The sequence below is a fragment of the Scardinius erythrophthalmus genome (assembly GCF_964197995.2).
Source record: "Scardinius erythrophthalmus genome assembly, chromosome: 2".
Taxonomy (NCBI): domain Eukaryota; kingdom Metazoa; phylum Chordata; class Actinopteri; order Cypriniformes; family Leuciscidae; genus Scardinius; species Scardinius erythrophthalmus.
In genome coordinates this window covers 26,967,567-26,984,543 of record NC_138222.1, presented here as the reverse complement: position 1 = coordinate 26,984,543, position 16,977 = coordinate 26,967,567, and the positions used below count along the sequence as shown (strand labels likewise).

At 36.7% G+C, this 16,977-nt stretch overlaps 1 protein-coding gene across 1 annotated transcript; it reads right to left on the bottom strand.

Moving 5' to 3' along the window:
* Positions 1 to 1,306: 1,306 nt before the first annotated feature.
* On the bottom strand, positions 1,307 to 16,646 carry pcolceb (procollagen C-endopeptidase enhancer b). Its single transcript, XM_081357366.1, is given in 10 exon segments — positions 1,307 to 1,969; positions 2,411 to 2,544; positions 2,546 to 2,573; positions 3,506 to 3,586; positions 3,685 to 4,214; positions 7,049 to 7,185; positions 9,917 to 10,041; positions 10,407 to 10,665; positions 10,742 to 10,850; positions 16,529 to 16,646. Coding segments are annotated over 10 exon segments (1,623 nt in total). The 5' UTR covers positions 16,618 to 16,646; the 3' UTR covers positions 1,307 to 1,838.
* Positions 16,647 to 16,977: the final 331 nt, after the last annotated feature.

Sequence of the window (16,977 nt, the reverse complement as noted above, 5' to 3'; positions counted from 1 at the left end):
CAATATTTGGTCAAGATACAACTATTGGAAATCTGGAATCTGAGGGTGCAAAAAAATCGAAACATTGAGAAAATCACCTTTGAAGTTGTCCATGTATGTTCGCAATTGTGCTGTATTCACTCACAATTTTTTTTATATATATATATTTACAGTTGGAAATTTACAAAATATCTTCATGGAACATGATCTTTACTTAATATCTTAATGATTTTTGGCATAAAAGAAAAATCTATCATTTTGACCCATACAATGTATTGTTGGCTTTTGCCACAAATATACACGTGCAACTTATGACTGGTTTTGTGATCCAAAGTCACATATAATATATGTTTAAATAACTGAACTTGCAAAGAAGTGGTTTGACTTCAACATTAAGCTGAGAAATCCTTTGAGAGCAGGATGTCATGTCAACATTTCCAGGTTTGCAGGTGTATTTGCCTGTATTTGCATATCCGTGTGCGTGTGTGTGTGATTGATGAATGCTAAGTAACAGGAGCGGCTGGGACTCTTATGTCACAAACCCCCCCACCCTGTACCTGTGTCTGTCTGCTTCTATTGTGTATACATGCTTTACAAAATGAAACATCAAAACACAAGCATTTATCCAGGATATGCAGCAGTGACCTCAGACTGTCAGGTAGACAATAGTGTGGGGCAGATACCTCGAATGAAAAAGCGAAAGGAACTGAGGAATACATTTTCCGTTGCTCTCTGTTTTGGCTCTTTTCCAGCTCACTGCAGACACTAAACACAGCACCTCATTCGAGAAGTGTCCACTTGATGGAGACATACAGCTGTTTGTTTTCTCTTGGCCAGGAACACTTAGTTCAAGGAGGAAATCCTTTGTGGCTTTTTGTACCTTGTTGTCAAAACATACATGCCATGACATGCTTGTTTTTACAGATACTGTAAGTAGTCAACAGTGGTGTAATAAGAAAAATTACATACACTACCCTTCAAAAGTGTTTTGTTCACTAAGTTTTTTAAAATAATTTTTATTCAGCAAGGACACATTAAATTGATCAAAAAGTGACAGACACTTTCAAATAAATGCTGTTCTTATGAACTTTTCTAATCATCAAATAATCCTGATAAAAAAGTATCATTGCTTCCACAAATATATTAAAATGCAATGCTGTGTTCAGCATTGAAAATAAGAAACATTTCTTGAGCAGCAAATCATCATATTAGAATGATTTCTGAAGGATCATGTGACACTGAAGACATTAAAATAGAAAAAAGTAATTTTCTGTATTTTTATCAAATAGTTCTGAGAATAAGAGACTAACCACAAACTTTTGAAATAGTGTAGTTATGAATAACATTTATTGTTTAGTATTGTTCTGCAAATAATACACTTATCAAAGACTATTACAAGAAGAAAAAAGTTATTTATAGTTAGTTATTTATGATTAAAACTCGAAATTTTGATTCAAAACATAATTCAGATATGTTTCACCATCTTTAATTAAAGGAGCATTATAATTTATAGTGAATACATTGTCATATCAAAATGTTTGCATGGTACATTTAACAGACCTAATAATCTAATAAAACAAACACAATAATCATAAACTGGCAAATTTCACCCTGTACTTTATACCCTGAATATGACTGAAAGATTCTGTTATGACGCATAAAATACCACATATTTCTGAATCTTCTGTTCTCTTGGCATTAGAATATTGACTCTTAACTCATATATTGCGCCTCCAGTTATATAAAAAGATGCTAAATCCATATAAGGACTTAGTTTATTCAATTTGGCTTTTCCCTGCCTGACTTTGATGTTATGATTAAAATAAACCAGAGTGGGATTGTAGTCGGTGTTTGTGAGGTCAGCATGTTTTCTTTGCGAGGTTGGCCAGTGCTTTGTCATGCACTGTCTTATGCTGAAGGGCAAAGCTGGATGGGGTCAGAACGCCAAGGCCTTCGTCATTCACCTGGCCCATCAGCACATAGTTCACTCCTATGAAGTAAATTCACAGTGATTATTAAACTATTAAGGTCAGTGAAATGTTAAAAAATAAGAACCAGTGACGCATTCTTAAATGTCGTACATGTAATAGAAAATGACGAGTCATGCAAGACTGCTTGTTTGTGTGTGTTTTCATGTTTTTCTATCCCGTTAGGGACTTCAAGCTGAATCTTCACAGACTCAGGGAGACTTGTGTCACTGTGGGGACCTAAATTGAGGTCCCCATGAGGAAACAAGCTTATAAATCATACAGAATGAGTTTTTCTGGAAAATGTAAAAATGCAGAAAGTTTAGTGTGATGGGTAGGTTTAGAGGTAGGGTTAGTGTGAGGGGACAGAATATACAGTTTGTACAGTATAAAAACCATTACGTCTATGGAGAGTCCCCATAAAAATGGCAAACCAGACTTCTGTGTGTGTGTGTTTCTTTCACCTTTATGCAGTGCTGGACACTTCATGCACGTAGCTGTCAGTGTGGCAGACGTGGTGGGTCCTCTTTTTCTCAATTGAAGTCTACCTGCCTTATAGACCTTTATGACAGACACCTCAACTGCAGCACTGCCTTGATGTCACTGATGTCACTTTACCAGTCAACACTGTTGGAGAGACAAAGAGAGAAGTTGCTTCTTTTTCCAATTGCATGCTTCTGATTCCTAGCCTGGCAAGCCAGACCTACATCAAGATGTTAGGTCTGGAAACTCACCATAGTCACGGCTCAATCCGAGGGGCGGGATAAACGGCTGTCTTTCAAATTCCCTCTGCACGCAATAGGACAGCGCTTCAACCAACCAGAGCGTTTTCCCACCAGCGGAGCTAACGTCAGTTGATAGATTCAACTTTTGCCATATCTGGCCGGCAAAACTACGAACACATCTTCCTTTTTTTAAGAATGACTTAAATGCTGTTCTATGCTCTTTTCCCAAAGAAAAACTTAACTCCAAGTCCTCCAGAGTCGAAAAACTGTTCTCCAGCAGCCGTCACTCTTTGTTTTCAAGTGGCAGGTAACCGTCGCAACTCTGTCGTCATTATGTTAAGCCCGCCCCGCCTACTCTATACGCGACGTGATTGGCCTGACCCAATTTAGGTTTTTGCAGCTCGAAAGTCTATGGAGAGTTGCTAGACTGCCCTGGCTGCAAAATACATTTTGCTGCTGCTAGGGTGCGTCTAGATTTCTAGGCTATCTGATTCCAGTGCAACAACAAAAAATCAAAATGATTTCTTAGTAATAATTCATTATAAATATTAAACATTAAAGGAATGGAACATTAAACGTAATTATTAATAAAAAGATTAATATTGTTATTATTATAGTTTTGCATCTTGACAGTTAGAGTAGCTATTTGCTGTAAGCACGGCTCTAAGATTTGCTCCATCATTACGATGCGAACAGCTGGCTGCGCTAGAAGCCTCGCATCTTCCTGTGAGTCTGCAGAAAAGCCCCAGGGGTCCGTGTCTGTGACAGGCAATTAGGGGAGAATGAAGTAGACAGAAATAGCAGGATAAAAGAGACATAAATGAAGCAACTCACCAAAATGACTGGGGCAGAAGCGGGTCAGGAGAGTGCCTATTCTCTTGCATGGTAGGGAACACAGTGGGTTACCCACTGGGGCTTGAAAGAAACCGATAAAATCATAAACATAAACATGTAGTCTAGCACACGCAAGGGAAAACGCAATTTTGCTCTGTCACACAAATAAGCATTTGTACCTGCTTTTGTTGTTTTGTTCCCAGGTTTTGCGATGGGATTGGTCTTTGGCTTCGCTGTTGGTTTGACGCCAGGCTTTACTTTTGGCTTTGTCGTGGTACTTGTTGGTTTTGGTTGAGGTCTAGTTGCGGGCTTAGGTGTGGGCTTCGTCGCAGGTTTTGCTGTCACTTTTACGGCAGGTTTTGGTGAGACTCTAGAACCAGATCTTGTTGCTGGTCTGACTGGTTTGGGCTTGGGTGCGGGCTTTGATCTTGGCTTAGGAGTTGGTCTGGGTGGTACAGGTTTAGGTGGTCTTGAGGGAGCTTTTGGTGTCGGCCTACTAGGCTTAGTTTTAGGTTTAGGTCTGGCTGGTTGAGTGGTGGGTTTAGTAGGTGTAACGTCGACTCTTGGCCCATGTACTCTTTCAAGGCCAGCCTTGGGTGTGCGGGAGCTTTTGGGAATACTCCTGTAGTGAGCCATGAAGCCTGCAGCCGTCACACTCAGATCCGACACAAAGTGCACCAGCAACTCATTTCCATTGGTCACAACCACACTGACAGAGATATAAAGAGCATTGTTACAATTATTTCAAATAACAATTACAGAGTGCTGCAGGAATGATTCCTAAAACCCGGAAACAAGTTAGCATTTTTGAACTTCCGGATCCATCGCCCCAAGTCAATGGGTTTTATTGAATGTGTTTTTGGTTAAATGCCTGAAAAAAGTTCTGTGGTTAACACAAGCTCAAGATATTTTCATGTTTTATTTAATGACATAACATTTTAAGCAATTACGTATCCTAAAAAAAGCTTGCTAAATGGGACTTCAAAGGTTGTAGGAGCATTAAACATCATCATACCGAACAGGGGTGCGTTTCCCAAAAGCATTGTTAGCCAACTATGGTCGCAAGTTCCATGGAACTCTATTGGTAATGTCAGAACTTGCAACCATAGTTATCTTATCTTAACTTATCGTCCACTTTTATACTCTCGTTGTGATTATACTTGTGCGTTTGCAAACTTTTCTAACTCAAATGTTCCAACTTGTAGATTTTAAATAAAGAGTTGTTGGAAGCTTAGTGGTGGTGACGTTGAAGTCGTGTGATATAGACACTTTAGCTTTTTATTTCTGCCGATTGTATTTAGGCTTCAAATACAAGTTGTGTTTATTTTTTTTTTAATTATCTTAATGAACAGAACATGTAAGAATCATAAACTTTCGTTGGTCATGGAGCTTATTTTCTGCAATAATCCAAAAGCCAATGGAAAAATCATACTGGCTTTTTGTTAGCCAGGGAACCATGGTGATGCTTCCGGGCTGGGCTACAAAAATATGCCATCACTGCAGAACTCTCTAGATTAAATTATTTCTATTATAGCAGCAGTCTTAGAGGTGCAGTCAGACATTTTTGTTTTTGTTGGTTATATCTTTAGTCGTTGCATCCTAACTCATGCATTTTTTAAAAACATATTACACCATTAGTGTTGTGTTTTTAGGGTAGCGTGTCCTAACAAAATCTCAAGACGTCTTGCTCCATTCCTCTGCACTCGGTCCATATGCTTTTGAACACAAGTACATGTTTTATGTGAGCCCTCCCTATAAGAAACACATCTAAATGGGATCTGATTAATCTGAAAAAAAGCACAATTACACACAGATTCCTTAATATTGATTAGCTGACTATTGAGGCAACCAACCAGCCAATTTTTAAGATGTTGCTTTGCACACCCCTTTATGTTATAATATGTTACGTTATGGCAGTTGTCTTGGATTTATGCTGCCACCTAGTGGCGTGGATGCAGCATCATGCAAAGCAATAGTTTTTGGGTATTGTGCTATTAGCAGTCAACCAAAATTAATTTAATGATTGAAAATGTCCATTAAGTGATCTCAACATGTTGGTAGCCAGCTCCTTGTAAAATAAAGCAGCCTTTGTTAGGCTACTAATAGGACTGGATCAGTTAGGTGAACATAATTTTAAACATATTTATAAGAACTACCCTAGTGATAAAAACCTATACCAAAATGTATTTAAAACACATTTCATACTAAGCATACCACACATCCATCAACATATTTACTGATATATCGCTTGAGACTTACTGATATAAATATAATTAAACTTTATTTGGAGTTCTCCTTTATTGCACAATGCACACTTCCTAATATTAAGCCTTAAATGTGTTTAACATCACTATTAGTAAAGGATAGCATGATCTATGTATAATATCAGTTTTTAAATGCAAAATATTTAAAGTGAACTTAACAGTACAATTGCAGAATATTTATATTAAGTACATAAATATGTACATGTATTTGTAGTATACTTAGCATAAAATAAATGTATTTCAAATACATTTTAGTAAATTTATTTTTCACTAGGGTATGTTTATAAGAACTAAGCCTTATTTTGAGTGTTTATTGCCATCTTAGGTAATTTATACATTAACTCTGCCCAGAATTACAATGGAAACCAGGATGATAATGGTGTGGAGAAAAAGGACAGTTAGCATCAAATCCGCCTTTTCCCATTTCCATTTTTTTCCCTTTTCCTATTGCATATCAGCTCAGCGTGGTGTTTATTTTAGTGTGCATAAAGGCCCGGTTTTACAGACAGAATTAGAATTAGGCCTTAGTTCAATTAGGACATTGAAGTAGCTTTTATAAACGTGCCTTAGAAAAAAACATTACTGGTGTGCATCTTGAGACAAAACAATGACACTGACATATTTTAAGATGTGCAAGTTGCTTTCAGTTAAATCAGCTCAAACGTGCATTTTAGTCTGGGACTAGCCTTAAACCTTGTCTGTGAAACCAGGGGAAAAAATTTAACAGGTTTTAAATAGGCCTATACTTGAAATTGAAACCGTGACAAGTGCAGCTCATACTGTTACCACGTTCAAAACCGTAGCTCCTTCCCTTGACCTTCGAGGACACCTTTACTGATCAGCAGGTTCAATATGATCAGTGGTAGATGTAGGGCTTTAGGGATAGGGATCAGTAAGGTCCCAATAAGGCAGCTTCCAATTATGATTTAATGTGTTATTATGTTGTTATTACATACTGTTTTATAATACTCTGAGGTGCAAATAGTATTTGCCACTTTTTGAGCTAAGTATAAATAGCATCTTTCACTATTTACACTTTACAGTGCAATGAAAATACTTCATATCCAACATTATCAGCACTTGAATAAAGGGCTTCATGGACCTTCCCTATGTCCTAATTGGGAAGCACATTCTTCCACTATAGCTTCCCCTAGGATGACTGACCTTGCAGAAAACAACAACATCCTTTTCCTGTGTAGATAAATTACAAAATACTCTGTCCTTAGAATGAAGTTTGAAGGACTCAGTGTTGTAGTGTATGAATAGAGTTTGTACTCACTCTGGAACCGTATCTCCACAGAATTTGCCAATACGACGAGAGTCATCAGTCTCTCCCCCGTTGAACAGGGCCACGTAGTCATAACGACAGTATGTGTCTAATTCCAAGTCCAGCTTCTCAAACTTAACCTCAATCACCTGGGCACACAAACACACACACATTGTTTTTTTATGTTTTATGGTGACCTTCCATAGACGTAGTGGTTTTTAAACTGTACAAACTGTATATTCTCTCCTTTTACACTAACCCAACCCATAAATCTACCCATCACAGAAAACTTTTCAAAAAACATCACTTAGTATGTTTTAAAAGCTGTTTTCCTCATGGGGACCAACAAATGTCCTCACAAGGACAATGATTTTGGATATTGCCATCTTTGTGGGGATATTTTGTCCTCATAATAATGTAGGGTTTAAAAGGAAAAAATGATTTTAATACTGTACAAACGGTACATTCTATCCCCTAAACCTACCCATCACAGAAAACTTTAGGCACTTTTACATTTAAAAAAACCACACACATCCCATAATATGATTCATAAGATCCCTTACAAAAAATAAGTATACTCCAGGTTCGTTTTATTAAGTAATCATAAAGTCCCCCTGTTGTCAATAATTTTATCCCTTAAAACTAATCTTTGATCACCCAAATGACATATTTAAACGTTTTTTTTTTTCATGCCTTAAAATAGCTTGAATGTAACTCTACACCCTTGCTTTATTTAGTATATGCTGTTCTATGAATATGCAAATTAGCCCTGCCTCCATTCACTCACTGAGAGTTTCACTAGTTGAAGATCACACGTTGACGTGATTGGTTACAAGGTAGTTTGTGACGTCAGAAACACCAGCAACATATAAACGACAATAAAAGCTTGATTTTCACCACAGGGGGACTTTAAGTGAAGTTCAAGGCTGTGTTTAACTCCACATTTAGACATACACTCACAAACTTCCCCAAGTACTTTCCCCTCTGGGAATCCCCGCCACCATTTTGAAGTGTGTTCAACTTGGTCAAGTGAGAGAGGAAAGTTCATTTAGACAGAACCTCGACCCTGAGGGAGCGAGTCTACCCCCACTCCACACAATCTAGTGTATGATATTGGAGTTAATTTGACATTTAACCGCATAATACTTGTAGCTACCTTAAGCGGACTGTTTTTTTTTTACACATTTATAGTTTATTGTATGATTATCATTTTCGTTTGTGTAATTTTTTTAATTTTCTCCAACTGCCCAAGCATACATGCAAGCCTATAGAATGGTAAGTAAAACAAATTCATAAAAAAAAAAAAAAAAATCAGCTCCATTGCGGATTCCACTGATAAAGGGCTCATATCAGCGCGTTCCATTTAAACACATTTCAAGTGTCCCGGCAGTAGTGGGCACTAGTGCAATGTAAGCAATGATGTACATTTGAGTGAACCAAAAGTGAGGGAAGTTAGCAAGAGAAGGGCATCCATTTTTTTGACCTAAACCTTAAGTTTTTCGTTTGTACTGCAACTACTATAAGTGATCTTATAGGTATACTGATACTAGTTAAATACTTTTATTAGTTTATGAAAGTATTTTTACAGTTTACTGCACTTTGATATATTCTTCTCGTTATTTCACATTAGCGGCTAATACATCAGAATTCACAGAAAACACCTTACTTCCATGTTGAAAAATATAGTGGATACTCTCAGTAAAGTAATAGTTTGGTAGTTTTATACTGAAAGTATACTTGAAAGTTGTCATTAAGTGAACTTAATATCATACTTATAATTTACTGTTTTTGGTCACACTTTAGATTAGGGTCCAATTTTCACTATTAACTAAATTAACTATGACTTTTGCCTCAATAAACTCCTAATTACGGCTTATTAATAGTTAGGTAGTTATACATAATTTAGTATACTATTTTCCTATTTAGGTTCCTATTTATTAATTTTTATACTTGAAATATACCTTTAACTGCACTTTAACTCTTTCCCTGCCAGTGTTTTTTTTTTTTTTTTAAGTTGCCAGCCAGCGCAAGCAATTTGTATTATTTTATCAGAAAATTTTCATGGCCCCCAGAAAATTTTGTTGTATGAATATCTGAACATGCAATATATCAAAAGAAATAACAGAGGCTCTGCTAAAATAAAAGTTTTTTATCAACACTTGAATGAAAAAAAACATTAAAAACCCCAAACTTAACAACAGCAGAACTGATATCGTTCTGACATCATTTGTTAATTTTATTTAAAAGACATTATAATACTTATTTATATGTGCAACATTTCAGCGATAAATAAATTATAAATGTTAGCTAGATTATGTTCATTATCTGTCTAGTGATGTATATGCTGTAATACAATTAAATAATGGTTTGTATTATAAAAATCATCTATCGAGCGGCATTATGTGTAGTGAGTTGGCTCACATGATTCATGTTTCACGCTTTGATGCTCCCTGGTTTTCACGGTGCATTGTGGGGCTTCTAAGCGACGTTTCAGTGCACTGGTAGGATTTTGCGATTGAGAGAGTCTTTAAAATGGCCGAAAGAAAAAAGGAAAAAAAAGCGAATTTTCTTATAAAGGTATAAAGGGCCTTTCATGCACTTTTCCTGCCCCTCTCTTGCACTCTCTCTTTCCAGGTCCCACCTTATGCACTTTCTCTGAATGAGGTCTTTCACATACTCTGCCATATACTGTTTGCTGTCATCAAGAACACACACATACACACACACACATACTCAAAATCTCATAGCAGCACGTCTCTAGTAAACCTAAATATGATTCCTTCTCTGATGACTTAATGGTTGCTAATAACTTAACAGATTGAGAGTAGATGAGACAAATGCAAGAGAAAAGGAGCTGTGAAATGATCTTTGCAGGCTGACCATGTTGGGCTCCACAGATACGTGCCAAGAGCAGCTGATGCCTGCTGGGTAATCAGATTCCGGCCAGTTCGGTGTCTTCACTGAACCCTGAGGCTTCGTCAGTCTTCCACCACAAAACTGATTCTCTGTAGGGAATAGGGAGTGGGACGAGAATTAGAAAGAAAAAATTCTATTTCAATTCTAGTATGTATTAGGTTTGATTTTTTGCTGTTGATAGAAGTATACTTGTTCAGCATGGATGCATACATTGATCAAACTGCACAACTGTTTTTAACATTGATAATATGAAATGAACTGTTCCACTTATGAATGGTTCCAAATAATGATACAAATAGGAATCACACACACACCATTTGGGGATTTTTAGGGACAAAACCGTTTAGGGATAAAACATGTGCAAAATGAAACTGTGACCGACATTAAGTCAGATGATAAAAACTAGGTCTGGATTGTACTATCAAAGATAAAACTGGACTTAGAGTCATCCTACCATCAACATGTGGTTTCCCCCCACTGAAATAAGCCAGGAATCCTCTTCCTCCTGTGCTGGCATCAGACGCCATCTCCAACATCATGGTGTTGGAGGTGGAGATGAGGGCTCCGGGTCGGAACGTCCCACAGAACCGGCCCAGTTTCTGCACCGTGTATGAGTGTCCATTATAGACATCCACATAGTCAAAGCGGCAGGTGGGATCCGCCTCTAGATCAAAGATCCTGAACTGGACCATCACAACATGACCTTCTGGGACCTGATGGGAGAGGAGACGTGATCAAAATATAATGTCTGCAATATACTGTTACAGAGACCGAAGGTGATGGACTTACTGTGATGTACCAGGTGCATTTGGAGTTTGGTTTGTAATGAGAGGGGAAACCCTCACTAGCCACAAACCCCGAGTCTGTCACCAAATGGCCGCCACACAGGAATATGGGCCTGGAGAGCATGAAGGAGGAATAGGAAGGGATACATGATTTATGTTTAATGCAGTAATGTCTTTAAAGTAATAATAAACAAAATGAATTAATGACTTGGGGTCGGTTTGAAGTTTTTAATGTTTTTGAAAGAAGTCTCTTATCCTCACCAATGCTGCATTTATTTGATCCCAAATACAGGAAAAATAATAACTTTGTGAAATATTATTACAGTTTAAAATTATTGTTTTCTATTTTAATAGATTTTAAATGAATTCCTGTGAGATGGCAAATCCAAATTTTCAAAACAGCTAAATGTTGAAAACAGTTTCATATTTTTTTGGAAATGTGACACTTTGATGAATAGAAAGTTGTCACATTTTGAGTTCGTTTTCTAGGCTACATGTTTTTCTGTTAATGTCTGAGGGGCTGTTTACATGATACCGCTTTCAACTAAAAACGTAAAACTTTTTATGCGCTTTGGCCGTTCATTTACACGACAACGGCGTTTTGGGTGGCTGAAAACACAAACTTTTGAAAACGGGTTTCAAAGTGCAAGTTTTTGAAAATGGTCCTAGTGTAAAAAACAAAAAAACGTGAATCTCTGAAAACGGTCTATATATCATATAGACCATCATCGTTATATCGATATAGCATATGTAAAAAAACAAAAAACGTGAATCTCTGAAAACGGTCTATATATCATATACGTTAGACCATCATCGTTATATCGATATATAGCATATCATATCATATAGCATATCGGTCAGGTGTGTTTCGTTAATTATTTTGTTAGCTCCTTTATTTGCCCATGTATTTAATCCCTCAGTGTCTGTCAGTTCCTGGTCTTGCGTTGTTTGATGTTAGTGTGTTTGTGTTTTTCTGAGTTATTCTCCTGGTTATTATTTTGATACTTGGATTAAAGATTTATTTTGAGTATCTCTTTCGTCGTGCGCTTCATTACAGCCACTGACTGTGACAGAATACAAAGACCTGCCAATACAAATCACAGTGTCTCGAAGACGAAGGATTACAGCATTGCCAAGACAAATGGTCACAAGGCTTACAGTCAGTCATCTTCCCGAGTCCGTTCCAGTGAGAAATTCCTGGGTCCGTTCTGTCATCCTCGTCCCCTGCCTACTGGTTTCCATGGTTACAGATTGATTTGAGTCCTCAGGTCAGGGGTGTTTTCGTTAATTATTTTGTTAGCTCATTTGTTTGCCCATGTATTTAATCCCTCAGTGTCTGTCAGTTCCTGGCCTCACTTGTAACCGTTGCGTACGCACAAAACAGGCCCTGAACGAGGCGTAGCCTACGCCACTTCCGACGTTGGAATTTATAAAAACAAACTTGACGGGAAAATTTGCGCACCTGCACGCAAACTGACCCATGCGTAGCCTACAGTTTTGGAGATGGAGCAGTTTGGCGACACCGATGGTGAGCTGGAGTTTTTTCGGTCACTTTTAGACAGAACATTATACGTGTACTTAAAGATAAATACAAATATAATTTCCCTCACCAAGCCTATCACTTAAAGCAAACATCCATCCATTCTTAAATGTCCGCGCCAGCGAAGCGCGTTGGGCCGTTTAGTGAAACCGACGCATATTTAATGGCAGATTGGATAAAGGAAAACCGTAGGCTAAATCTTAATTATGAGTCCTAATCATAAATACAGTGCAGGCTCACAATAGCAGTTTAAATAAAAAAAGAATGATTTAAAACAATGTTTTACATCTGATAAAAACATTTAGATTAAATATGCCATTCTCATTAATGGAGTTAAACACTTAAATTGAAATCATTACTGAGAAGTTACAAAAAAAAAACATTTATATTCAATAAATAGAAATATTTGTAGTGGATGCGATACTTTTGAACACTTTTCCTGTGGCATGTTGTTTTAACTACATTGAGAATTGCTTATCATGATAATAGCAGATTGTCTGAGAAAATATTTTCGTGCAAATAATGCACAACAAGGCCTATCTGCTTCCATTAAAAATATAAATCCGTTAAAAATAGCCTAATATTTGGCCAGTGGAAAATATTGAGAAAAATTTGATTGATTTATTCTAAAACAAGGCAAGGATAGGCTACTAAATTATTTTTATTAATGTAATAATGTGACGGCACATCCGTATCTCATATTTTCCTAACGTCTTGTACCGTTAAATGTGGTATCATGTGGATGAATATGCAAATGATATGAAGATGAGGATCTGCATAGTAAAACTATGCGTTGTAAGCTCCATATATGGTTATTTCGGGGAGGAGACGCATGTGCGCACAATCTTCCGCTGACTGGGATTTATAACGGGAATTTTGCGCAGGTTCTGGCGTACGCACGTTTTTATAAGTCTGAATATTTTTATTTTTTTTTGCCGTACATTTTGGCTTTCGGGCGCACGTACACTTTTAGTAAGGACACAGTTTTATTAATGAGGCCCCTGCAGGCAGGGCCGGATCTAGACATTTGGAGGCCCTAGGCAAAATTCATGTTGGAGGCCCCCCCACCCCCAATAAAACACACTTGAAACAAATATGATTCCTAACCTTTTTATTTATAAAACATTTAATTTTAAATTTAGTATATTTTTACTTACACAGTACATAAGTTTGGACAAATTACTATTTGTAATGTTTTTGAAAGAAGTCTCTTATGCTCATCAAGCCTGGATTTATTTGTTCAAAAATACAGAAAAATAATATAGTGAAATATTATTACAATTTAAAATAATGGTTTTCTATTTTACTAGGCTATACTTTAAAATATATTTCTGTGATGCAAAGCTAAATTTAGAGTCACGTGATCCTTCAGAAAACTTTATAATATTCTGATTTATTATCAAATGTTAGAAATGGTGCTTAATATTTATTTTATAACATGTGATACTTTTTTTCATGATTCTTTGATTATTAAAAAGTTGTTTTAAAAAAGTCTTCAATATCACTTTTATAAATTTAACACATCCTTGCTGAATATTCCTGTTTTTTTCTGTATTTTTGATCAAATAAATGCAGGCTTGTAGCATAATAATAAACTTCTTTCAAAAACATTAAAAATAGTAATGGGTCCAGACTTGTTACTGGTAGCCTATCAAACTTTATCTAAGCTAATCTCTTTTTTGTTTAATGAAGATGTTATTGTTCTTGTTGTTATTTTGCTGTTTTATTCAGTTTATTCACAGTTCCAGAATACCACTTCAGTAGATGAACATGAACGTGCTTTTATAATTTTTCTGCGTTATGGGCAGGATTTTTCCCTCCCATTTAATCAATATTGACTGCAGATATTGTCATATTATTAATATCAGTAATATGTTATTATGTATTGCATTGCTACCTTAAATATGCTATACACAAATCAAGTGGAAGAGAAAGACACGATCGCTACTGAGCAGGAAAAAAAATCTAAACTGATATTCGTATAGGCTATGATGTCAGGGTATTATCTAATCATCAGCATCAGCATAGAAGATAGACCCATAGATATGAGATCCTTTATTTGAAACATTTAAAAATGTTGCAGTGTGTTGGTTTTTTAACTTTGAACACAAACGTCTTGTCTTTTACTTTTGTAGCTTTTTTACTAGTTAGCTTTGGACGCGATGTTATTCATTGATTGTACGCGCAAATTCAAAGCGTCGCGTCTGGGCACGTTAATGACGCTCGCGCGCTCTTTTAAATTCACAAAGCGGTGAATGATTTTTCCAGAAATGACGCTGATCTACAGTATCCCACAAGTTTATATTTAAAATACATTGCAATCACACCAAAATCGATGACCTGCATTACGAGCTGTGCTTCTTTGCGTGCCTATTTCTGCTTTTGCTTCGCACTCGCAGCACCTGATGGATGCGTTCGTTGACCGCCTCTGACGTCCCCTCGGACTAAACTGGCTGGCGCCTCTATACAGTCATGGGCTGGCGTTAATGTGACGTAATGTAACAGTCTATGGTTAAGATAAACATTGTCACTATTTTTAGTTGATTAATAGGCTACATTTTGAAATAAATTGTAGATAGGACATTTAATTTTTTTTATTTTTTTTGCCCCTCTGTCTGGGCCCCATCCCGTCAATCGGGCCCTAGGCACGTGCCTAGTTTGCCTTTGCGTTAATCCGGCTCTGCCTGCAGGTCTTGCATTGTTTGATGTCAGTGTGTTCATGGTTATGTTTCCTCTGAGTTATTTTATGGTTATTTCGATTCTTGGATTAAAGATTTGAGTATCTTTTTCATGTGCTTCATTACAGCCACCGACCATGGCAAAGGTTCAAGAGAACAGCATTGATTTGCTATAGAAATACTGAGTTTGAGTTTCTTTAAAAAAAAAACATCAATTGACCACAACATTTTTAACAGTAATATAAATAAACTGACTGTAAATTACATATCAGTTTTGTTACATGTCATCTCGCTGATTTTGAACACAAAACTTTGTAAACAAATAAGCCATCTTAAACAGCACCACTTCACAAACATCACTGATTATTAAAATCCTGTATTTGGTTTGTGGATACTTCTTCAGTGGGTTATTTTTGGATCCTGGCCCCATTTATAGTGTGTGTGCCTCTTTTTGCAATATTTTAATACTTGCTGGTTCCAACTTGGCTCTGTCATATTAGAAAGAAACGCACACAAACCACAGCCAAATAAACAGCCATGCTCAGATGAAGTTACAGATAGGGCCACAGATCTTTTTTTAAATTTTTATAATTCAGTCAGTCTATCAGCACATCTTTCAGGTCACATACATTACACACGCAAGTCTTGTGTTCTTGTTTTATGTGGACTTTCTATAGACATAATGATTTTTATACTGTTCAAACTGTATATTTTATCCCCTTACACTAACCATACCCTATACCCATCACAGAAAACTGTCTGCATTTTTACAAAAAAAAACATTACTTAGTATGATTTATAAGCTGTTTTCCTCATGGTGACCAACAAATGTCCCCACAAGGACAAGGATTTTGGATATTGCCATCTTTGTGGGGACATTTTGTCCTCATAATGTAGGGTTTACCAGCACCACACACACACGCAAATAAAAACACATAACCTGAGTGATTATTTCACTCAGTCAGGACTGCCACGAATGCCGAACTTTACTCGATATGCGAAACCATGCATATTTATAAATATTTTGACTCATAAAGTCAAATGTATGACTTCTTTTTCATACATTTTTTTCTTGTATTATAAATAAGATCATTTGTTCCAGTTCATGCATTCCCTGGGAAAGTAAAATATAAGAAGTTTTTTTGACGTGATGGTTACCAAGCAATTGCACACTCTCACTAAACTGATATTTAAACAATAATATTAATAATAAACAAACCTGCATCTTGATGCAAATTCAGGTTTCTTATAACTGTATAACAAAGATTGACAATGGCATACAAAATGCATACTCTGAAGAATCTAATGTTCCTTATACTGTATTTATCTGAGAATAAAAAAACTACATTATCCTGAACTGAACTTATCTTGACTTGAAAAATACAATAATTAAAACTGACCAACACTTTTCAGGACATTAAGTGTTTCCTGTCTAACTGAGAAAGATTGCAATCAATGTTTCCTGGAAACTGCGTTTATGTGTTTTATATCCAGATCCATTGTGTTAAGCTTAGGTGTTAACATCTCCCACAGAACGCACACAACAGAAACACACAAACCTTCACCCACTTACCTTGTGAAGTTGGTCTGGCTTTGTCCATGCACCCATCCTAACCCCAAAAACAGAAGCCCCAAATGCCACACGCACACATCACCCCACATCCTTCTTCTCAAAGAGGCACAGAGAACGAGTCAGTGAGGGAACGGAGGAGAGGGGCGAATTTAAGGGCGTGGAGAACGACAGGAGGAGGACTGAAAGAGGGATTCAAAAGGCAGCGAAAACGAGAGCAAAAGTGAGTGAAGGGGAAGAGTTATGTGTCCCAGATGCCACTGCTGTGAAATCAAAGAGAGATAGACATTTAAAATTGAATGAAATACTATAAACGACCAAACAAACACACTAACCACTATTCGTCGCCACATCCACTGCTGTTTGACTGATTTTGTTGAGATATGCCGATTCAGTAAGTTGTATTTTTAGGGTTAATTATGCTTGTTTTCCGTGCCATTGTTAAATGCTGA